The sequence below is a fragment of the Toxorhynchites rutilus genome, chromosome 2 (assembly GCF_029784135.1).
Source record: "Toxorhynchites rutilus septentrionalis strain SRP chromosome 2, ASM2978413v1, whole genome shotgun sequence".
NCBI lineage: Eukaryota > Metazoa > Arthropoda > Insecta > Diptera > Culicidae > Toxorhynchites > Toxorhynchites rutilus.
In genome coordinates this window covers 272,768,194-272,793,795 of record NC_073745.1, presented here as the reverse complement: position 1 = coordinate 272,793,795, position 25,602 = coordinate 272,768,194, and the positions used below count along the sequence as shown (strand labels likewise).

The following is a 25,602-nucleotide window of genomic DNA, read 5'->3' as shown; positions in this document are numbered from 1 at the left end:
GTGGGTACAAATACAACGCTTTGGCTCGATTATTCAAAACTGCACTGGAAGGTATCTTTTCATGGCGCCAGCTCACTGAACTTCTATATCGTTTGATGATTAGGCAATATGTTGATAACTATTTTTTGCGATAACTACTACCATAATGCGTGAATTGACTTAAATTGGGATTTGTTTGCAATTGAATTCGTAAATAGTTTCATTCATTCACTAGTTTAATTAATAATTTAATCAATACACACAAAAGATAGCTCTGCGCAGCGGCGATCGTACCCAATGAGGAACGTCCGAGGTGGGATTATTGATAATTGAAGAAATACAATTGATTACTAAGCCGACGGCTGTCCTACGTCAACCTTGCGGTTATATCATAGGTATAACTCATCCATAGTTTTTACTATAAAATTTCAGTACTTCTACCAAAACTCGACATTGTAATATCAAATTATTTCCAGACACAATTCTCGTGCAAAATTTGTCCGTCACATGGAATAAATGTTTGATGCAGAAAATATTATATAATAAAAGCAGCCCTAAACCGGACAATTCCTTTCTCGAGTTTTGCTCTTATCAATACATTCGGCGATCCATTTTCATTTATATAGAAACAAGAAGATATAGGAGTCCATTTTATCACATTAAAATCCATTTCCACTTCCGAGCGAAGATCAATTTCGTTAGCGCAAACATCAAATGGACTAACAACGCTTGCTAATATGTAATTGTAGAACATCTTCTTCTTCTTATATGGCACTAACGTTCCTAGAGGAACTCCGCCGTCTCAACGTAGTATTACTTGCGTCATTTTCATTAGTACTTAGTTGAGATTTCTATGCCAAATAACACGCCTTGAATGCATTCAGAGTGGCAAGCTCTAGAATACGCGTGACCACAGTGCAAGTCAGAGGAAATTTCTTTGAAGAAAAATTTCCCCGACCAGAACGGGAATCGAACCCGAACCCCCGGCATGTTAGGTTTGACGCTAACCACTCGGCCACGGGAGCACTTGTAGAACATATGCGAATTGAATTTTCCAATTTTGCTTCAGAGTTTTCCGAACAAAATTCTCATATCCCAAATTTGGCTCCATTTGCTTGATTAGTTCTCGAGTTATGTAGAAGTTTGTGTTTCATTTGTATGGCAACCCCCTTGCCCTTAGAGAGAGGGAAGGTGTGTCGAACATTTATTGCTCCCTCAAACCTCCAAAGGCAAATTTTGGTTAAATTTGCTTGATTAGTTCTCGAGTTATGCAGAAATTTATGTTTCATTTGTATAGGAGCCCCCCTTTAGAGAGGGGGGAGGAGTGTCGAACTACCATAAAAACTTTTATTGCTCCCTAAAACCTCCACACGCCAAATTTGGTTCCGTTTGCTTGATTAGTTCTTGAATTAAGCAGAAAGGTATGCTTCATTTGTATGGTAGTAATGCCCTCCCTTCAGAGAGAAAAGTGTATATTCATCATAGAAACGATTCGTGCCCCCGAAAACCTTCGTATGCCAAAAATTGGCTCCATTTGCTTGATTAGTTTTCGAGTTATGCCGAAATTTGTCTTTAATTTGTATGGCAGCCCCCCCTAAGAGGAGAGAGAGGAAAATCTAACCACCATAGAATCATTTATTGTACCCTAAAATTTCCATATTCCCAATTTGGTTCCATTTGCTTGAATAATTCTCGAGTAATGCAGAAAATTGTGTTTCATTTGTATGGCAGCCCCCCTAAGAGAGGGGGGAGGAGTATCTAACCACCATAGAATCATTTATTGCACCCTAAAACATGCCAAATTTGGTTTCATTTGCTTGATTAATTCTCGAGTAATGCAGAAAATGTAGAAACCTTAAAATTATATTTTCCCCGAACATATTTGTTTTGTCGTATCTTTATGTTGGCCACAGAGTTGGAGTTTTTGTTGTTGAGAGAATTTTGCAGTGATCTTTTGATCATTTGTATTTTTTCCCAGAAACCTACAACATCACTACAGTGAATTAGAGAGGAATCTATACGTTGAATTTCTTTGAAGTGCCGTCATTAAAGTTGATTCTATTTCAAATCTGTTGAGCAAATGTCATATATCGTTTTATTATATTGACTTTGAATTTAAAAAGCTTCTCTTGAGTGGTATTACACTCTGAAAAGTATTCTTCTATTAATAACTTTGCGGTTATTCCTACAGACATACATCATACAAGGTGTACAAAGTGTTGTTCCTCAAACTTAATCTCGTTATTATTTCTAAAATTCGTCAGATATTCTGGTTTCATGAAATAATCTAGTTCTATTTTGAAAAACCTCGAAACATTCGAAATAATTCGGGATTTCCACTTATTCGGGATTTGTCAATTTGCAACAATCATACATATTGATGAAAAGATTGGTACAGCTTTGTATGAGGAGAATTTAATTTTATGTGAACATTATACATGTGCGGACCGGATATTTATTATTGCCATTCTCATTTCCAACTAAGAAAACATTGACAGAGATCCTAGTATATTTTTCGCTGACAGTTTTCATTCTTTTAAAGGAAAAAATACAAAAATCAGGCGTCTTTGAACATGGAATATCATGGAATAAAATTTTGTTTATTGAGCTAAATATTTTAATTTTATTGGGTTATTTAACTAGGGAAAAAACTTCCGACTCCGACTCCGACTTCTAATACATTGAATTTTTTTCCGACTCCGAACCGACTCCTCGACTCCGACTCCAACTTCATTGTCCTGATTTTTCAACAGATGGCGCCACTAAACATGCACAAGATTCATTTCGAGAAGTTCATCTGTTACTAGCTTATGTGTGAAGTTCCATGTCATTTCGTTTATTTGTGATGGGTACCGCGTTTGCTAAACGTCGACCTAAACCAATTGGTGATTCAACAGCCGGTTTGGCGTTGTTGAAGCATAATCGAGTGGACTTCTTTTGATGTCCACATAATAAAGAACTCAGGAACAAAACTTCTATTATTTTACTGTGTTGCTGTTCAGGTAAAGTTTGTAAATAATGATGCATAAATTCAATTAGAAAACGAAGCCGACCTTTCTCATTATGTTTCCCCTTAGTACTGTTGATTAAATCTTGATTCATTTAGAAACCGGAATCACAAAACTAATTGTATTTCGGGATTGCTTGAAAGTATAAAACATGTTTTTATATCAAAATACAGATAATTTACATTGTTCTTTCAGAAAAAAATATTTTAAAAATTATTCTTTGACACTTTGAAAATATGTACGTTATATCGAAGTTCCCTTGTTTTACCGATTTTATTGAAATGTTGCGCTTGCTCCAAAATAGTGACTCAAATCCAATTGTGAAGGATACTTATCCCTCTTTGGAGAATAAATATCAATCCACAACAAGTATATCATTCTGTCAGTTTTGTTTGCGTTCATAATGTTAGGGATCCATAATTTTCTACTATTGAAGTACCACACAAAGAGAATTATGAGCGTGTTCGCGTATTTTTCTAATTCCCCCAATTAGCTTTTGCTGCATGTTTCATATTTCGGAGACAACAGAATTAAAAAAGAAATCACAATGTAAAACAAAAAAAAAAGAATCCTGAATAGTGAGCTACTAAAATTGTTAAACTTACCACACTGAACAGCACTCAGGCAGAAGCAGACGGTTAGCGTGATAAATTGTACCAGCGGGGGTGTAATTCTCTGTGTCATCGTGGCTAGTCTACTGCAGCTGCGACGCATCACGGGCCTCAATTCGCTACTTTTAAAAATTGAGCACTTTCCACTTCACTGTCGAGCAGTAGCTCTTCACTCGATGATTGCCGTGCTCCAGCTTCCTTAGCAATTTTCCACCCTTTGCAGGAATATTAATTTTCCACCATTCGTTTTCACCCGAACATTCTTCGGCAGGGTGCCCCTACACACACACACACACACACAGAAAAACACTACCAAAAGTCCGAACTTCGATCAAACCTTCATCATTGCTATGCGCTTCATTTGAAACCACACTTTGATTTCCCTGTCCGATGTGCACTGTGAAAATATGAAGAAAAAAAACATAAGATCTTTCGCAGATTTTCTCACCTAGAGCTACTCTGGCAGATTGCTATTAAAAAAAACTCAAATAAATAACATTCAATCGTGGGATATTCTGAAAATCAAACTCAAAACATCACAGTGTCCGCACTCGGCACAAGCGATGTCAGCAAAAGGTGTCAGCTCCTTTTTTCCAACCCGCCTGTCACGACTTTGCATGTCAAGCGGGGTTTCCTTTAGCTTTCAGCATCCGTTGCCCCCACCATTAACGTCTCTCTAATGTTGAAGTCTCGCAACGCTTCCACCTTGGCTTGTGATCGCGTCAACGGTCTGAAAAAAAACGAGATGAAGAAAAAGCATGAAAATTTTATTTTCTCCACTATGAAACGGTTTTCTATAGTTTCCATTTCCGTATGAATGTGGCATCCTCTCGGTTCGGAATGGATGCAATTCACATTTTGCCATTCCATCTCTGTTCAACCATTAAAATAGTCATAGTTTCTTTTTTCCTGCTCCGTTCTATCTTTCTTTCACTGTGCATCTTCGGCCGTAATCAAATTACGAACTTCTTGACTGTATCCTCGTGGTCTGCTGAATGTTTGCAATCCCCAACTCAACCGAACTGTCGAGAAGTGCTTCCGTGTGAATTTAATTAATGGAATACGGTGGTAATTTCTGCTGACTCTGTGAGAGCTCTCCGTAGTTATTTTCCAAATGAACAACTCTTCCTTTGTGCTGTCGGAAATTTACATTCTACGAGCTACGACGGATCAGTTCCTATTGGAGTCGCATGATTCGAGCGAACGATTGTTTCTAATGGTTTAAGCCATTATCGATCGTAATTGATTTTCATGGAAATTTTCTACGGAAGTGCGAACAGGGAAATACTGCGATGAAACCATCCGATTCTCTCATCCGAATCTCGATTAACATGTTGACTGCCACGCCAGTCACCGGTGACTGGCAGTATAACATATGATAATGAAGGTAACTAATATAAGCATATAAGCTTATATGCATTCCCTTTCGAACAAAAATACCTTACACTACGATAAGAAACGATGGCCCTATTGCATTTAAAAATTTCCATAGAGTCGCTATTAAACCGTGGCACTCAAAGTTTAACTATGTTTTCTACTGGTTCTACAGGAGAAGGGTTGCCACATATACAGAATAGTTTGCATATTACAGCTTTTTCGCCAAATTTCAGATACAGAATCTGTATATACAGAATTACAGATTGTCAACAAAAATACAGAATTTACAGATGTTTTTGACGTAGAACTACGTCTTTTATTTATTTTATTTTTTATTTTATCACCGTCTTCGTACTAGACGTACAGACTGAATAGTGGTTGGTAATCAATACAATATTCTTTATCTTAATTTTAAATGTGCTTTTGGACATATTCAGATCAAATTCGTCACTGATTTTATTAAACGCACGAAGACACGAGTCGAACGGATTGTTGTAGCCGTAGTTGGTTCTATGAAGGGGAAGTGCCAACAAAGACGAACTCCGGAAACGTCGAGGTGGAACATAGAACGAGATTTGTTCCAGAAGTTCAGAACAGTCAATATTGCCTCGTAGCAAGTCGAAGACGAATAAGCGCTGCATATTGACCCTCCTGCTGGATAAGGTCTCCAAGTCGATCAGTTGGCAACGGTCGGGATATGGAGGAAGATCGATAGGATCATTCCATGGAAGTTGACGTAGTGCAAACCGTATGAACTTCCTCTGTATGCGTTCCATACAGATTATGTGCGATGTGTAGTATGGGCACCAGACAGTAGCAGCACACTCCAGTATACTGCGCACCAAAGAACAGTAGATCGACTTCAAAGCGTGTATATCGGTGAAATCGGAGGCGTGCCGGCGGATAAATCCAAGAGTAGCAAAAGCTTTAGCGGTCGTGATTCCTACGTGTTCGTTGAACCTGAGTTGGGCGTCAATGGTCACTCCTAAATCACAGATAGATTTGACCCGGTCAAGTGAGTCCGCGTCCATAAAATATTCGTGATAAGCAACGTTGTAACGGCGACCGAAGGATATGATCTTACACTTCTTACTATTGACCTGCATGCCGTTATCGCCACACCATGTCAGCACTGTGTTTATATCTTCTTGCAAGGCGACATGATCCAGGGGCGAGGTGATGCACCGATAAAATTTCAGATCGTCGGCAAAAGAAAGCTTAGAAGAAGAGAGCAGTGAAGACAGGTCATTGACATTATTAAGGGTGCCAAATCAGAAAACAGGTCACGTTTTTATGAAATAAAGTTAACGTTAATAACTATTTTTGCCGCGAACGGATTTCGGCGATTTACATACTAAACGAATCGGAAATTCCCTAAGATTTGTTTAATATGCTATACATTCGAATCCTCTGGTTTGTAAATGGTTAAAATTCATAAAAACTTTGAGCGTTTCCATTTTCCCATACATTTTCTCTGTCCATTTGTGTGCTTTCCCGAACAGAGCTGTCAATAACAAGCAACGAAGTGGAAATCGTAGGATTCAAAGTCCGTGAACAAAGGAAAAGAAGAAGAATAAATAGGGATACTTGCCTAGAGTATAAACAGTTTTCGAATATTTCGTCACTTTTCCAATTTTTTCTCGCCGCATGAACTTTCCTTGGGTGAAATGGAACACAACAAAATAGACAGCTTAAACCGAACGACCCGTTCTCGAGCGAAAACACATCTTGGTTTTTATTTATAAAATTGAAATATCTTTTTCACAATACACAATCGGTCATTGATATGAAATTTCACGAAGCAACCAACATTTAAGCTCCAAATTTAAATTTTATTTGCTAGAATTAATCGTATCACTCACCTTACTTGCAATATAAAAATGCCCCCGACTGGCATATATTTCCAATGTCGATTTCCCTCGGGAACCTTGGTTTTGAGTCTGTGTTAGGGAACACATTTCGGTGGGAGCAAAAGCTCCCCCTACTTTCATGTATTTGCAATGCCGATTTCCCCCAGGCAGCTTGGTTTTGATGTCTCTGTTAGGGAACACATATCGGTGGAAAAAAAAGCTCCCCCTACTTTCATTTAATTGCAATGTCGATTTCCCCTAGGCAGCTTAGTTTTGATGTCTCTGTTAGGGAATCGCCGCATGTGTCGTCAATTTCGACCAATCAGAAGTGGGTATTTCCGTTAGTACAGGGGTTGAGATTTTTCAATTGTTCGATAGTTAGTTTCATGACATATATTATTTTATTCAAGATAAAAATTTGTTATGGAGTGCCGAAATCGATTGACGCAAAAATTTTATCAATCCATCATGAAATGACTGAGCAATAGGCGTTTGAAATTGGACAATTTTCACGATGTACTCGATTTTCAATTTGTACCCCAATATGTTCCCGAAAGACGTAATCCTACGTCAAAACGAACGCATTGTCAGGAGCAATAAAATTTCGAGGCAAGCATCATCTAATGATGCACGCGATTTTGGGGCAGTGAAAAGCGCTCGCACTTCGCAAGTGTGACACCGCATCGAAAAACAGCGAAGTAGGCGACTTCGGCGCATCGGTCGAAAATGTAAACGCCGTTATCCAGGCAGCAACCAAAATCAAGCTACCCCCGCTGGTGGTGAAGGCTTTCGCTCTTGACAAACTCATCAGCGAATTCGCATCGATGGGTGTTACAGCAGAGTACAAGCTGTGTGGCATAATTCAGTATTTTTTCCAAGCAGGGCTTAGTTGGTGCCTTTGACATTGAAACAATGCATTAAACTGACGTTTTGGCGAAGCAGGCGTTAAGGTTGTGCGCCAAAAAATTATTTGGGGAATACCCGGTATCTTGAATGTCGTACTGGAATGTTATAAGTTATTCGGGTTCGCGTGCCAGTCACAAAACTGCCTTCAACTAGGATTGCATTTGCGCTAATCTTGATCATAATGAAGCAATGCTACTGTTTTCGAGGTTGTTGATATTAACAAAAAGAGTTTGTTTTGCTTGTTTAGTCACCAAGAAGAAAGTAAATGTCGATGTAGAAGAAGCTGAACAAGGACTGCATGCAGCTAGGAAGTTGACCTTCAAAACGAATTGTCGGGACTTCTTAATTGAACTCGGTAAACAGATTTCCGAGCGTTTCGATTTCAGCGATCTGTTTATCCTTGATAAACTCTCAAACTTTTGTCAAGTTAACCAAACCTTAATGATTTGATGTGCCAATTTCCTCAATATGTTGAAGCGGGTAATAGACAGGGATTGGATAACGAATTCAAGCTACACAAGCCGAATCTCATGGGGAAAAATTGAGTGATTCAGAAACAGCGCGGACTCGATTATATACAGTTTCTGGTTTCTTTTCACTGTATATAATCGAATCCTGTATATAATCGAGTCAAAAAAAAATTTATTTGTTTTATTTTGCATGTATTTTTCGTTTTTTGAATATGAAAGAGGAATTTGATTTTTGATTCATCTCCTTAAAGCCTTTCTCACATGAACAAAATGATGGGTGGGTAATGTCGGGAACATAACCGGAGAGACGTAGGACCATACCAAGATAATTTTATAGCGGCGGCCAAATTGGATTTTTCAAAATAATGGAATACGCAGTATTATGATGACAGCAAGGTGTGTCTGATTACAGATCAATTAGTCAAAAGAGATGGTGAAAAATTGAACAACCCTACAGACATACAAACAGGTCAAGTTGAATTAAATTTAAAAGTTTAAAAAAGTAGTTGATTATTTTGTTACTGCGGCCATCTTGGATTTGAATTTTCCATAAATAGCTGTGTTCTGCTGGTCAAGTCCCCTCATTTGATATCCATTCTGATGGGGTTGCGAAAAAATATGTATGTAGCCGTTTTGTGGTGGCGGCTATTTTGGATTTGCATTTTTCATAAATAACTGTGTTCTACTAGTCAATCCCTTTCGTTTGATGCCCATATTGATGGGGTTTTGAGAAAATATGAACTCCGCGATTTTGTAGCGGCCGCCATCTTGGATTTTCAAGATCATGAAATACGCAGTATTGTAATGACTGCAGAAATAAAAATGTGTTCCAAATTTAAGATCAATCGGTCAACAGGGAGGGGGTCAAATTTCTATTAATGTGATACAGCGCTATAGACAAACATGTTACATACGAACACACAAACATGTTACAGCTATATAAAACCGTTTAAAAACTCTAGCATTCAATCAAATCGAGGGACTACTAGGACTACCAAAATATGTGAACGGAACAATACTAAATGATTATTGTATTTTACATTTCCCTCTGAAATTATTGCTCGAACTGCAAGTCATTCACCTTTAGTATCTGAAATGAGGATTTTCCCAAGTTTCTCTGTTTAAAAGTACGTGTTAGGGAAACATATTCCGGTCTGCTCAACGACAAGCGTTTTATACTCAACACCAAAAAATACCCCCGACTTGCATGTATTCGCAAACCGGATTCCCCCAAGCACATTAATTTTGATGTCCGTGTTAGGGGAACACAGATCAGTGGAAAAAAATGCCCCCAACTTGCATGTTTTGACACAGGCACATCAATTTTGAAGTCCTTGTTAGGGAAACACAGCTCGGTCAGAACAAAAATACCCCTGACTTGCATGTATATTCGCAAAGTGGATTTCCACAGGTACATCGATTTACAAGTCTATGTTGGGGAAACCGTAAATCGGGCCAATCAAAACTTGACAGTTAGAGCCTTTAGATAACGCTTGACATTTTACAGTTATTCAATTGTTCATCGCATAAAAAATAATATTTTATTAATTGTGATAGACGCGTATGAATATTTCCTATCAATTGACGCAAACATCTTTCCGATCTATTAAGAAATGTTCGAGTTATAAGCATTCGAAATGGGGGTAGGGTTAGCACACGCATCGGCAGAACAAATGTATGGGAAAAAAGGAAGTTCTTCCAGTTTTCATGAATTTAAACCGTTTAGAGATTAGCGAATTGTAATGTATAGCATATCAAACAAATCTTAGAGAGTTTCCTATTCGATTGGTATGCAAATCATGAGAATTCGTTTACAGTGAAAATAGTTATTAACGTGAACTTTATCTCATAAAAACTTGACCTGTTTTCTGATTTGGCACCCTTCCTGAAAGACGTAGTTCAACGTCAAAAAATTATCCAGATTTTCTCAGGAGGTGATAGACGATCTGTTGCCTTAAACTGGCTCTACATTTCAAAGTGCGCTACGGAAGACGATTATGTTGCTCTCATTTGAAAGATATTTTTTTAAATCGTTTATTTTTACAGGCTCAGTTACATAAGTTTAAAGGAGCCGAACTCCTTACTAGTATACCTGACTAGTATATATACATTTTTCCTTAATTCTAATGTTAATAATATAGGAAACCGATTACTCGCGGTCGACTCGAGTTTAGAAGGGTGATATATTTTCTTCAGGAAAAGGAGGGGATATGAGGATATGTTGACAATGATCACACTCACACTCTCAATCTCACTCATCACACTCAATTCTTAAACCTATCTTATATCTAATATGTATTTACATTTCATCTTATTCTTAAGAAGGGGTCCGATCTCATTTGAAAGATAATAATTAATAATTTTTAATGTGTTATTATTAATTTCATCCCGTAAAATTTATGTTAAACTAGATTGTTTCTATCAATTAAGTTGAAGCTCTCAAATCGCTCTACAATTTGTTCTTTGACACCCAGCTTCTATCTTTCTTAATTTTACTGCAATATCGATATGAACAATTCCTGGTGAAAATTCAAGCAAAGTCTTAAAAAACCACGATTTTTACCCTTCTGTACATATAATAGCCACATAAATTACACCTTAACATTGAAAGGTTACATTTCTTCTTGAAATAAGTCGTATTTTAAATATTAAAAAAATATTTTTTTCCAAACTGTATATATTCGAGTCCAAAAATGTATATAATCGAATCAAATATAATCGAGTCTATATATAATCGAGCCCGACCTGTATAACTTGGTTCCAGCTGTTAGTTGTCAAAATGCGTGATCGGAATTTATTGTATCTATTGGTAAGGTCGTTTGTAAGACACTTTGTTTTCATCAGTGAGCCCAAATTCCAGAAATCGGTTGGCTCCTTCAATGATGGACTCTATTTTAGATATTATATTATAGATATGGGTATTTAAAAGACTCTTCATGTCATGGCTTCGTTTTTGGACGACAAAGAAGAGTAAGAAGCCAGTTGTCTGATCTTATCTTAGGTTCGCCCTAAAGTATATTGAAATAACCTCAAGGTATACTACATTACTCGATGCACTATTGTGAGTTGGTGATATTCAATATTAGCGTTTATTATATTTAATGAAAATTTCACAGTAAAAAATAGAAATATGACAATTATACTGCAAGTGGTTTGTGCGTTGGTTGGCATCAGGTTGTTCCGTTTCAAACACACAGGGTTTAGCAGTAAAACATATGCTTTCTATACTGCCATTCCATGCCAAACCGACATGGTGGTTCTCAGATTTTCGTCAATTGTGGTAATTTTGTTCTATATCGCAAAACATTACAACCGTATCTTTTTATTTTTTTTTTTATTAGAGTGCTCATTTCCGTTTTCGGGTGGTCCAAAAAATCTTTTTTTTTCCACTTTTTCCCAAAAATGACTTTTTCCAAAAACCCACAACTTTTGAGCCACTGAACCGATTTAGATGATCGATAAATCAAATTGAAGCCAATGAGCTAGCCTATATTGAACTTGCAACTTGCAACAAAAAAAAAGGATTTTGTTTTTAAACGTTTTTATTTAGCTTGCCCTGGCCGCTACAAAATGGCTGCTCACATATATTCCCTTTTTGACGATTGAGACACTGGAAGCAGTCTTGTTAATGGTTACCATCGTATCACTAATTATGGAGACGTATGTGCTGTGTCATTAATGAACATCATAACATGAACAGTCAAAGTACCGTCGACCTAAAAATGTCATATGACATTTCGGTTTTTTCCGTCTTATTCATTAGCTGTTCATCGTCCCGTAATTAAACAACAGTGTTCACGGGGAACGCTCACCGCTTGAAACGTTCATTCAACACATTCGCACTTGATAGGGGATAGTTTGTCGGTTGCTTTCATCTAAACAATCCGTCTAAATATCATCCATCGTGTATGGATGTGTGAGTGAGAAGGTGGATGTATGTGAGCAGCTACGCTTGAATGCAGAATAAAGAGAGAAGAAGAATGCATACCACTGCAGTTTTAATGTCAAATGACATTAAAACTACAGTCAAAGTAGCCGAAATTAAAGAATGGTTATGAGCACGAATGGTAGAATGGAAATAGCATATTTTCACCGCTCTTCTGGGTACGTTCGACAGAAAGAGAGAATATATAAACGTTCAATTGATTGTCGTGTTTGCAGCTGTACGTTTATTTCAGTAGTGACTGTTGGAACCGAGCAATGCTTTCTTGGTCACATTCGCAATACATATTGAGCTGTGACTCTCGCGCAAGAGCAGTATGTGATGGTTGAGAGTAATGTCGACCGTTTACAACACTGACTGGAAGTCTTGGGCGGTGGTTATATTCAATTATTCCAAATGTTTCTTCGAAAGCGAGGTTCAAAGGATTGTAAGTAAGTCGTGAGTTCATTCTTGTAATGAGTAGACTTATGTCCAACCACTACTCGCTAGGTGTGCATCTCCACAGAATAAATCTTGTTCGAAGCAATGTCTGTCGGTGTGGAACCGGTACGATGACATCGATCACGCAGTTTGGCAATATACGGATAATTGAGCAGCCAGAGAGTACCTTTTGAGGCCCAAAGAAGACAAACCTATGTTCCTGTTAGAGACGTGTTGGGAACTCGCGACATCTGCTATAAGCAGTTGATCTATATGTTTGTGAAACGGTCTAGTATAAGAATTTAATGCTTTTGTGTTTTTGTTTTTTCGTTATTGGTTTGTTTGTCTTGTCCCTTCATCTCACCGTCGCCCACCCTCAACAGATAGTCGAACACCAGATGCTATCCCTGGTCATTATGCACGATGCTACAGTGTATGCGGCAACTCTCGGTTGACACAACGATACCTCATATCCATATCCCTAACCTGACCCGTCCCACAAAAATTGTTGCCCTTTTAACCTCGAGTAAACCGCGAGAACTCGGTCGAAACCTCCTAAACACAGATTTAAGTAGAAATTTAGTATAAACAAATCTTGAACTAGCGGCTCCGCAAAGATTACACGATTGAGCCTTACAAATAAATGAATTGGAACAAATATGGGTTTTCCAAAACCCCATCAATACGGGTATCGAATGAAAGGGCTTCACTAGTAGAACACATTTATTTATGAAAAAGGCAAATCCAAGACGGCTGCCACTGCCAAATGGCGGACTACATATTTTCTCAAAATCCCATTTATATGGGTATCAAATGAAAGGGCTTAAATAGTAGATCACAGTAGATCATGATAAACCCAAATCCAAGATGGCCGCAATCATAAAATAGCAAACTACTGTATTAAACTAGGTAGTGCGGACTGAATCAAAACGGCTGTCAAAAAAGATCCAATTGAAATGTCAAAAAAGATACAATGATCAGGAATGTTATTTTTCTTATGATAATCAACACTATGAAAAGATATTGTTACCAAAGGCAAAAATAATTAAACTTATAAAATGAACGAACTACATTTTTCCGGCAATTTTTTAATTGACCATTGCATCTCTGAAAGAGCATCTTGTATTGCAAGGTATCAGAACCTGACAGAATATAAACAACGTACGAATAACGCTTTGTTCACTCCAAGATTTTAATGTGGGAGCAAAATTTGACATTGGCGAGTTTCGATACGTACATACATAGCAAAAGTGAAATGTTTTGGAGACGTTTTTTTCTAACGTCGGTGAAAACATATTTGCTAGTGAAGCTGACCGAATGAAATCCGATTGATTATGATCCGCTAGTCCTAGTGATGAATATGGCGGTAAGGCAATCTGCGCTTCGTGTTGATGATGGACGTAATCTTCTGAGTCAACTACCGGCTTAATTGTGGAGAAGACATTACGGTTTCTTACGAGGATTCTTTTCCGATGTATTTCTATCAAAATAAACCTGAAAATGTGTATGAAAGCTTTGATACACTTTTGGTTTTCAATAATTGAAACATCGTACTTACTTCACAGATACGGGAACTCTATTCGGAACTAGTTTGTCGTCTCCGCAAAAATTGACCCAGCGCGTCTGTAAATATGTTTCCGAGGGTATACGATAAAAGCTAACGCGAAAATTTTCACTCGTATTCCGGCAGCCTTCCACTGAGCAACGCATTTTTAATGTCCACTTTCCCTGATATAATATTCCTCCGAACGAAATAAAAACAAACGAAGTCACAGTCACGTAAATGTTTACTCCTGCGATTTGAAAATATTCGTAAAAAATTAGAACGAAGAGTTGCCAGATGATTTTTAAAAAAAGTCTGTAAAACATGTGGATATGACTGTAAAAGTGTGCAGATCTGTAGAAATGTCTTTTAACGTTACTTTTCATAGATTCATTATTTTTTTGTACATCGCGATGCTCGTAAGATTGTCTTTTGTATATTATTGTATATTTTGTATATATACAGCCATTCCCTGCCAAACCGATATAGTGGTTCTCAGATTTCGATAAAAAGTGGTAGTTTTGTTCTTTATCGCAAAACATTAGACCCGTATTTTTTTATTTTTTCGTTGGGGTACCATTTCCATTTTAGGGTGGTCCGAAAAAAAAATCCCAAAACTGACTTTTTTCAAAAATTCATAACTTCAGAACCACTGAACCGGTTTAGATTATCAACATATCTAAATGAAGCCAATAAGCTAGCTTTTCATGAAAAAACATTAAACTTGCGAAAAAAAAGGATTTTATTTTAGTAATTGTCGATTGTTATTGTTTTTGCGCTATATTTTTTTAAAAGAATGGGATGTTTTACATAACATATCTCTATTTCAGAGATGCTATTTTTTCATTTTTGAGATGTGATTTTTTAAAGTTAACCGGTGGTCCGAAAATCATTTTTCCTCTTGAGAACGCATGGAATGGCTGTATATATGTATACTAGCTGACCCGGCAAACTTCGTCCCGCCCAAAGTTATTGGTTTTGACATGAATTCTTTAGAACGAATTTCTAAACTTTTTCTCATCATAACATTGTTCTATGGGCGGAATTCAAGAAATACATCAAAATGAAGATGGCTCAAAAGGGACCTTTGCTTCATCGGATTTTGCGATTAGCAACACATTTGGCCTTCCATTTCTACCATTTTATTTATATAAATAGATAGATAGAAGACAGAGGAATGCGTTGTTTTGTCTGAAAATCCATTTCCACTTTCGAACAAAGATCAATATCGAATGGCCTAACAACGCTTATCATGATGTAATTTTAGGACATATGCGAATTCAATTTTCCAAATTTTCCGACATTCCTTTAAAGTTTTCAGATTTTGCTCTCCACTATATTGATCTACGGGAAGAGACGAATACAACAAAATAAAGAAGGCTAAAACCGTGCTATCCCTTCTTTGGGGTTTCCGCTTAAAAACAGATTTGGCTTTCCATTTTTATTTATATAGATAGATATAGGCTAACAGTGCGAGGTTGAAGGAATGCTCATGAACTGGAATGAAACGATCTCCGTTATCGCTTGGATGTAGTCAATTTTAATATTACTCAAAGATGTTCAGTCAGGGCTTTGAGAATCAACTCATTGTCGTTTGCTCAAAAGATACCCCTTTAGGAGAGTCATTTTAAAGGAAATTGGCGACGCATATGTTGCCGTCCGCACGTTTGCTAAAAAATGATTCGCTTGTCGCCGGCCGCTATTGACATTATCGGGAAATTTCAATCTGTTAAGTTTTACCAACCTTATCAATAGTTCTCATAGGTTCTCGACTCTGTTCCCTCGCTGTCATAAAATTTCGAAGTATAGTATAGTAAATGTATAGTATGTATAGTAAATGAGTGCAATTTTTGATTCATCATGAAGAATCATATCGTCTCTTTCGTCTGCAATGATGTCAGGGCAAAAGTACTTATGAAACCATAAAAAATGTTGACGTGTACCATATTTGATACCAAACAACACACCAACAGAATGCTAAAGATACTGAAGTACTGTCGTCGGTCACTGAGCGATACTATGCTCACGACGTCACTGCGGTGCGATCTATTTTGCGAACATAACCACTTTGGTTACGCTGGACGGCAAAGTGTTGATGAATGACTCAAAAACTAGGTCTAACGTTATGTGTATTGATATGAACTAAATATGAAAACTTTCTATGTTTTAAAACTATGGAAAAATGTCATACGGTGAGTTAAATATCTTTGATGTGATGAATAGAGCCTCTCATTTTTCATAAACCTGTGAAGTATTGTTATATCCAAAAAGTCTGCAACAAAAAATAAAAAGTATTTTACAGATATGTCCGTGAATTTACAAACAAATCTGTAAATCTGCCATCTCTGGTGGTCTGAGAATTTATTGCAAGAAATCGCCTGAAAAAATGCATAAATTTGCTTGAAAATGAAGTGAATTGAGTCCGCACCACTTTGGTATTAAACAGTTCTTTGTATGTATGTTGAGTTGTCCTATATTAATAGAAATTTGACCAATAGGAACTGACCGAATTTATAAAACACCTTATCTCTGGTGTCACTTTAAAACTGCTTATCCCATGATCTTGAAAAATCCAATTTGGCAGCCGCTACAAAATGGCTGATTCTATATTATCCCAAAAAAAATGTTGATTGTAGATATTATTATTATTATATAGAGTTATGGCACCTCTCAGCATTGAGCTGGAATGTTCACCTACCCCCGGGCTTCTTAAATGCCAAAGGGGGATTAGGCTCTGTGGTATCTTTTTTTTTCTTTTTTTCTCTTTATAATAGTGTCTGCACAATCATCGTGTTCTAATTATGGTGATTCAGGAACCGTCGCACTATGTTACACGTTCCAAGAATCACTGCTTTCTGCATAACCGCAAGCTGCTCTGTTACTTGCAGCTCCTCCAATGACTGCGTGAGAGAGTGTGGAACTAAACCAGTAGCAGAGATCACTACTGGTATAATACGGATGCCTTTCAAATGCCACATTTGTTTTAGTTCTTCTGCCAAGTCGTGATACTTGGTTATCTTGGCAGCAAACGTAGATTGTAGATTGTGGTCTAACGGTACTGCAATGTCTATTATCAGCACTTCTTTCTTATTTTTATCGTAGACCACAATATCAGGTCGATTAGCTGGTATTCGGACATCCGTAATAATCTCGCGATCCCAGTACAACTTGTAGCAGCTATTTTCCAAAACCGGATCCGGAATATACTTGTAGTAGGGTACCAACTGATTTACCAAGTTGCGTTTTGATGCCAGCTGTTGATGAACAATCTTGGCAACCGAGTTGTGACGATTGAGATAAGCTGATTCGGCTAGCGCTCCACAGCCGGCTATGACGTGTTCAATCGTCTCTCCTACTTTATTGCACTTTCTGCAACAGTCAACAACGTTTTCGTGCAAGATGTACTTCCGGTAGTTTTTAGTCGCTATTATCCGGTCCTGGATGGCTACCATAAACCCTTCTGTTTCAGAAAAGAGTTCACCTCGCACCAGCCACGTGTTCGATAATACTTTGTCGATATGCGCTTGCTCTAAACGATGGGAGTGCGTCCCATGAAGTTCCTTTTGCTTCCATGATGTTGTTTTTTCTTCTATGGTCTGCAAATTGCAGCTAAGTTCGTACTGCTCCTGCGCCAGATGCAGGGCACTGAATCCACGGTCCGCTTCACAGACAGCGCGATAGATATTGTGACGGGTCTGACTTTCCACGAAGTAACTCCGCAACTGCTGGATCTGGGAACTGCAAAGCGCTCTAATGTCAGTGACACCTCTTCCTCCTTCAACACGTGGCAAGGTGAATCTTTCTATGGACAACTTTGGATGGTGCATACGGTGCTTTGTGAACGTCACTCTCATTGCTCTTTCTATTGGTTCTAAATCGGTTTTCGTCCACTTCAGCACCCCGAAACTTTACGTGAGTAAAGAAACGGCAAACGTATTGACGGCTTTGATTTTTTTGCCGCCGCAGAGGTTTGTTTTCAAAACCTGATCAAGAATTGTTCCTGGAGTTCCTTCTTGATTTTTGTGTGACAAATCCATTTCAATTGCAGAAATCCCAGGTACTTATAGGATTCGCCTTCCACCAAATCTTGAATCACTTCACTCTCGTTAATGCCGAATCCTTCAGTCTCCACCAATCGTCCACGGTGGAGTTGTACTGCCTTACACTTTTCGATTCCGAGTTCCATCCGCACATCGGAACTAAAGTCGCTAACACAATGTAGAAGACTATGTAGCGCTTCTGTTGATTCCGCAAACAGTTTCAAGTCGTCCATATAGAAGGTATGGTTTATTTTCGTTCTTATTATTATTATTATTATTATTAATTTCTTTGTTCATCTGCGTCCAATCCTTTGACGAAATCTAGTAGATGACTCTCCAAACTCGAACAGATCTTCTACTATCGAGAAAGCACGAATCATTCCCGTTACGGGTTCATTATGACCAAAACTAGAACGGTGTGTCGCGGGCTGTAAAAGGCTTGTTGAGCGAAGAACTCTGGATGGCGCACGCATATTGATGCGGGAAAGTAGCACGGGTGAGTCAATTTCATCGTTGAGTATCTTGGCGACGAGCGTACATTGTTGATGTTTCCGTCTTCGCTCAAGAGTATCCAACCCTAGCAAGAGACATCTGTCAGGATAAGGCGGAAGATTCTGAGGACAGTGCCATGGCAGGGAGCTGAGAGCACGACGAATAAACATTTTCTGTACTCGTTCAATACGTAGGATCCACGATAGTTGATAGGGCATCCACACTACAGAAGCATTTTCCAAAATAGGGCGCACTAATGAACAATATAGCGCCTTCAAACAATAAGGATCCGTGAATTCTCGGGAGATCCTCAAGATGAATCCAAGTTGATGGTAGGCCTTGGAAGCAAACGTCGAGCGATGTATGCTGAAAGTAAGCTTCGGATCCAGTATCACACCGAGGTCGTTCACCTGATTGCACGGGCCAGCACATGGTTTTCCAGAGAGTAGTCAAAGGATATTGGTTCCTTCTTGCGATGAAATGTCATGATAACACATTTGGCAATGCTTACTGTCATTTTGTTCAATTGACACCACACCCAGAAGCTGTTGAGCAAGCTTTGTAACTGACGGCAATCCTCAATGCATTTAACGGTGAGAAAAATTTTCAAGTCATCTGCGTAGATGAGAACACAACCTGGTTTCAAAAATGTGGTGACGTCACTGTAAAAAATGGCAAACAATAGAGGTCCCAAGTTACTGCCTTGAGGAACTCCGGAAGCGGCGGTGAACGGTATTGAAAGATGGCTTCCAAGCTTCACTCGAAGTGATCTCCCGGAAAGATACGACGACAACCACGAAACAAAACGGTCTGAAGCACCCAGGCGACGCATTTTTCCAAGTAGAATCTGATGGTCGATGCAATCAAACGCGGATTTTATGTCAGTATACACTGCATCAACCTGAACCTTGTTCTCCAACTGATTGATGCACGTAGAGGTAAATTCCAACAAGTTTGTTGTCACAGAGCGCCCGGGCATAAAACCGTGCTGTGCTGGCTATATATAATGTTTAACGTGGAAGAATACCGCATCCTTTACAATCATCTCAAAAATTTTTGAAGCTGCAGATAGGCTAGTTATTCCGCGATAGTTAGTTACATTGCGGTTGTCTCCTTTCTTGTATACGGGAAACATGAATGAATGTTTCCAGATCACTGGAAAGGCACCGTTTTCCAGCGAAGCGGTAAATATTCGCGATAGCGGTACTGCAAAACTAGCCGCACAACGGCGAAACACTAGCTCCGGAATTCCATCAGGGCCAGGAGAAGTGGAACATTTTAAATTGTTAATTGCTTTTTCGACCATCAGCGGACGGACAACAAAGGTGCGCAGATCAATCAAATCCTGAGGAACGTGTGCTGCAGCAGCGTCAACTTCAGAAGCAGTGGCCACATTGGAGGCGAAAACAGATGCAAAGTGTTTAGAAAACAATTCACATGCGTCAGGTACGGTAGTCGATTCACTCTCACCAAGAAAAACCGTTGAAGGGATGCTGGTCGATTTTCTTTTGGAGTTGACGAAATTCCAAAAACTTTTGGGGTTACGCTTTAGGTTAGTTTGGACACGCAGCACGTATGAGACCAGCATTCAACTGACGATATGCGTTGCTGGCACGATGGAAGTTTTGCTTCGATTCATTAGTGCAGTGTTGACGCAGCTTACGTTGGCATGCATTCTTAGCACGTCTTAATATTTTTAGAAGTGGCGTACTCAAGGCTGGCGTTACAGATGGTATTCGTCTAGGCGTGTTCTCAACAATCCAATCACGTACAATACTACAGAATCTAGACGCCATTTTGTCAACATCATCTAACGCCAAAGTGCTGTTCCAATCAATGTTGCTCAAGAAGTCAATGAGGGCGATACAGTCAATTTTCGCATAATTGATAGAAAGTTCGGCGACACTTAAGCTTCCAGCTGGATCAACTACAGTCGGTAAGACTGGTAACTCAATCACCAAAGGAGGATGATGTGCGTCAACCGTCAGCATTGGCGATGCCGAGGCACGAATAATCGCGTCAACATTCGGACTGCAGAGAACAAGATCCAAAATACGACCCCGGTTATTTGAAATGAAGTTCGACTGCTTAAGATTGAGGAGGTTTAAACCATCGACCAGAGCCGAGCTAGCGATGGAGGTCAGAGATGGATCAAGCTGAATAATCTCGTCATTTTGCGTTTTCCACGGGATGTGTGGCTGGTTGTAGTCACCACAAACTAACACTACATCATCATCTGATGCCATGTCGCATAATTCTCGCAAAGAATCTAGATGGGAATCATAAACGCTAATGTCCCTACTACGGTCAGGTGGGATATACACTGCACATAAAAACATCCGCATCCGCTATTCCCTCCATTCATGGTTTGAACTACCACAGAGCTATAACGGCTGACAACTGCGACTAAAACACCACCAAATGTAGTCTTCGTACTATTGCGTGGGCTGCGGTCGCAACGAAACACGTTGAAGTCATTTCCAAAGAGTTGGAGAGAGTTGATGCTGTCATTGAGTCCCGTTTCTGTCAACATGATGACATCGTAATTGCAGCCGCAAACGGCAACGAAGAAGTCGTCAATTTTTGTTTTCAGTCCCTGAACGTTTTGATAATAAAACCACGATACAGCAGCAGTGTTGATACTGGAAAGGGAACCGGCATGAGAAGCAGGTAACTGATTGGAAAGATGATACTTGCCTGGGATAGCACGCTGGAAGACCCCTTCCACGTCCCTAGACACAGAGCCGAGACGACTGTGATGGCAGGAACTAACGTGTGTAGGTATAACTGATTTTCGAGAATATCTTGATTGACCGGCAGATGTACAGTCTGCTGTGCTGGAGGCAGAAGGGGCTTCCATAATGCTGTACAGCGTGCGGCCCGGCGTTTGAAGAGCAGGATGTTCAGCAGGATGACCAAGCGATGTGTGTGATATGTGTATCAAACGAACGAACTTGACTTGGGGAACACACTATGTATTTTTTGCAATACACTCAATATCGGTATCAAATGAAATGATTTGACTAATAGAATACAGTACAATGGTTTTGTTGTAAAGAAATATTCTAATAAAACAGATAATGTACTAAAAACTACAAACCAAAATAGTTAAAAAAAACCTTTTCAGTTAATCGGTTTCATTGTGATCAAACATAATAATCTACCAGAAGCTAGAAAATAATTAGGCAAGCAGCAGCAAGCAGTTATCACACCTTTTCTTCATCAATCTAAGGCATTCATAAGACTAAAATAAAATCGTAGGGCACGTTGGATTTCCATTATCTACCATTAACGACTTCATCATATGATCTCATACGTTTTTATGGTCCATGAAGTGCACTTAATTGGAAATAAGCATCTAAGGCCTCGACAGTTATTTTCTAGACAAAAACTGTCTTCGGAAAAGTTGTTGCATATGATAGAGCGCTTATTTTATTGATGTCAAAAATAGGGTGACCAAAATTTTTGATGAAATAAAAAATCTAACTTTCTTATCTCTATAGATAAAGGTAAACATAGTTCAACAATATTGTAGCCCCAGTTATTTGAGACAATTTTTCATAACAAAGTTCCCTGCTATTCCTTAAAATAACCGATATAGCGCTTCTAAGTTACATTAGCGTCGCCATGGAAAAACGTTTTTTCGGTTCTAACTTTTGTATTTCAAACTCTACATAAAAACTGTTTTCAAAAGACTTTTAGGGCTTACTAATACAAATATTTTGCGATACAGAACTTGTAGATACCAGGAATATACTCAAAGTTATTTATACTTTTTCCAAAAAATACAAATGTTAAAAATGACTTGATATATGAAACGATTTATTTCAATTTTAATAAATAAGAACCAAGATGTGTTCCCGCTCGAGAATGGGACGTTTGGTTCAAGCTGTCTGTTCTGTTGTGTTCATATTCACCCAAGGAAAGTTTATACGGCGAGAATAAATGGAAATAGTGATTTTCCATATGCTCTACATATAGTATTAGGTGTTGTTAGTCCTATCAAAATTCGCATTGGGTAGAATAAACACTCAGAAAGTAAAAAATATAACAGAAAATTACCTTTTTCATTTCAAATATGTTTCCTCTATATTAAAGTAATATGTTTTTACTGATGAGAAAAATTGGTAATTGTGTTTGGTATTGGTATTTATCTTATATTACATTGGTGAGTATTTTTTTCTTCATTTCATCCATACATATCACAGGATGCATCTCGTCTAGGATCACAGAGGGCGGTTTTCATTAGATTTCGTACCACTCAGGTGTCTTTCATCTGATACGCACCATTCAACGACTGTTTACCATCCTTCTGTCATCATCACTCGGTAAACACTGGTGGAGTGAACAAACAACACCCAACAACCAAATAAAACGGCCCTTTTCAGGGCCACCAAATCATTATCAATGAGTTTAACGATGTAATTCTTCAAACATATCCAAAATCAACAGATAGCCTATCGGAATACTACGCCAAATATGCGGTCGTGCCTCGGACACAACCCTCCTGTGACTTTTTTATTTCATCGACAATATTGGTCACCCTATTTTTAACAACATAGAAATGAGCGCTCTATTATATGTAACAACTTTGTCGAAGACAGATTTTGTCTAGTAAATAATTCCCGAGCTCTAGATGCTAATTTCCACTTAAATGCACTTCCTGGACCATTGCGCATTGTTATTCACATAAACAAAAAATTAACAGAAAAAAATAATTCTAGGACCCCATCTCTGACTTCAATTCACGTAACCCATTCGATTGAACACTCGGTTCAAAAATGCATTAGATTTGCATTTATATTTCGATTTATTATTACCCACTGAAAATAAATCTGTCATGGAAAAACATTCTAATTCTTCGAATGAAAGTTACTAGGGTACACCGACTCGCGTTACTCTCTCGATGTAAGTGAAACGGAATCGGATTTATTTCAAAATCTCCAAGGTTCATCCTATTTCACCGAATCCCACCTTTAATCCTCGATTGGCTTCAGTTTACTTTCTTCCACACGAGCGAGCGAGAGATAAGAAAAACGCATATTTCCAATTGCCTCTGTGGAGCAGTCCACTCTCGTCGGGACCATAAATAATAAGTCATAACGTTCCGACCGGTGTTTTTATTCCCAAAATCCCTGCTCCCATTATGCAAAATGCCAATCAATTGCCTCATCTTGTGAATTGAAACATTTATTTTTACAACTTTTTTTTACAACGATCCAAGCCGCTTTCGTCCTGGCCAAGTGAAGCGGTTGCCCATAATCTTCTCACCCAAACCCCGGTTTTCTCCGTCTCTCAGTACGAATCATACTTTTATGAATTGCATACAATTTCAATGCTGCCATGGTGCCGGCTTTCGATAAATCCAACACCAAAAAGCGCCCCCGCCTCGGATCCCCTCCACATCGCGGGGAAAATCATCTCCAATGTATGCTCCCCACAAAAGCTTGAAGCATTTGAGAGCCGCCACCCGATAGCGAAGCAACATGTTTCCCATGCAACCCACGCTCTCCTCTATCTCGCCAGGAGTGCCACTGAATGTCGTTCAAATTTTCTTTCGCCCAGTGCGGAGAAAATCTATATTCGCCGCACAAGCGGAAACTGACTGGCCAAGCAAACCGAGTTAGTTAATAGTGGTGGGCGGAGATTGAAAGGAAGGGAATATGAAAGCGCGTTTGCATTCAACTTTCTGATGTCAACTCATGTGAAAAGTTTGAAGGAAACGCCACCTGACGGAAATGTCGTTTCCCTGCGACCGGGTAAACGGAAACGATAGTCCATGCGGGAGGAAGAAGGGGCAATGTGGGTTAAAACGTGAGTGAAGCATGTTATGCATGCAAACAGAATGGTGCAACATAGTTACAAAATGGAAGCGGACATATATTTCATACGAATGGCAAAATAATGATAACAAGTTTTATAATGCTCGAAAGCACAACATAACATCATGAAGTATCCACATGTAAATGTCTTTCAAACAATGAAATACAGTTCAAACACTTATGAGACTCTCCAGCTAAGACTCACAAACAAGTCTGGTTGAATTAATTAGCAAAAGAAAAAGATGTGCAGCTTTCGTGCTTCCACCCAGCTTCATGCCACTTAACTTCTACGGCATCGTCTTGCTCTCAAGTAATACGAAATACCACACTCCGGTTCCAGCCGGTAACAGCGGACAATCAACATCCGACCACGAAACTAAGAAAATGCTTCCAATGGATGGCAAGGGAAGGTATAATCTCCGGTTCGTCCTTCAGTGCTCCTGCGTTCATTACACACGAACGAAGGCAATTAAGAAAATGGGAAAATTTCTAATGATTTCACCTTCACTGACTTCTGAATTAAGCTAATTGAGCAGGATCAAGTGCTGATCCTAGCGTTGACAAGTTGGCAGGCTTCCTTCTCGTTTCCTTCGTTTTTGGTTTTCGGTATCACCCCCATTACGCTGAATGTTCTGTAATTAATTGAAAGTCTACCAGTCTCATTAGAAGCCCGCGCTGACGGGATGATCGCACCCGTGATGCCCCTTGGAATGCCCCACCCGGGGTGAGGGGAACATTCAATGGCGATTTGGATTAAATTGCACAATATTGGGATACCAGTGATTACCCCCCTGTGTGAGATAGTTCGGCTTCTAAATTGATCACGTATCAATTGCTCGCGTTTGGATTCATTTTTTCAGTAATAGTTAATGTCGGTGCTTTTTTACAGGTTGATATTCATCAAGCTCCTTTAGAGTGTTTTTACAATGAGTTAGCTTCAAAAACAGCTCATTCTAATCCGACTGGACGAAAGTCTAAATTGAATGTTTTTTCATCATATGACCAATTTCGATCGTGACTAATTGTAATAAGTATTCATTCACAGCCATTTTAAAAAAAATCATAGCCCGGATGCCGGCTCGTCTAAATAAAATATTGGGAAAAGCAATACAAAAAAAAATCGATTTCGAAATTCGATCGA

The 25,602-nt window shown here is 38.8% G+C and overlaps 1 protein-coding gene across 5 annotated transcripts in view; it reads right to left on the bottom strand.

Annotated features, from left to right (window-relative positions):
* LOC129768722 (nucleoprotein TPR) overlaps positions 1-25,602 on the bottom strand; it is a 330,016-nt gene that overhangs the window by 177,023 nt on the left and 127,391 nt on the right. For 4 of the 5 annotated variants that reach the window (XM_055770553.1, XM_055770549.1, XM_055770551.1 and 1 more), the window contains exon 2: positions 3,593-3,995. In XM_055770553.1, coding sequence (XP_055626528.1) covers positions 3,593-3,701 — 109 coding nt within the window. In that variant the 5' untranslated portion in view covers positions 3,702-3,995. Of the gene's footprint in view, positions 1-3,592; positions 3,996-4,149; positions 4,170-25,602 lie in introns of those variants that run through there. The other variant, XM_055770554.1, reaches the window with a different exon arrangement.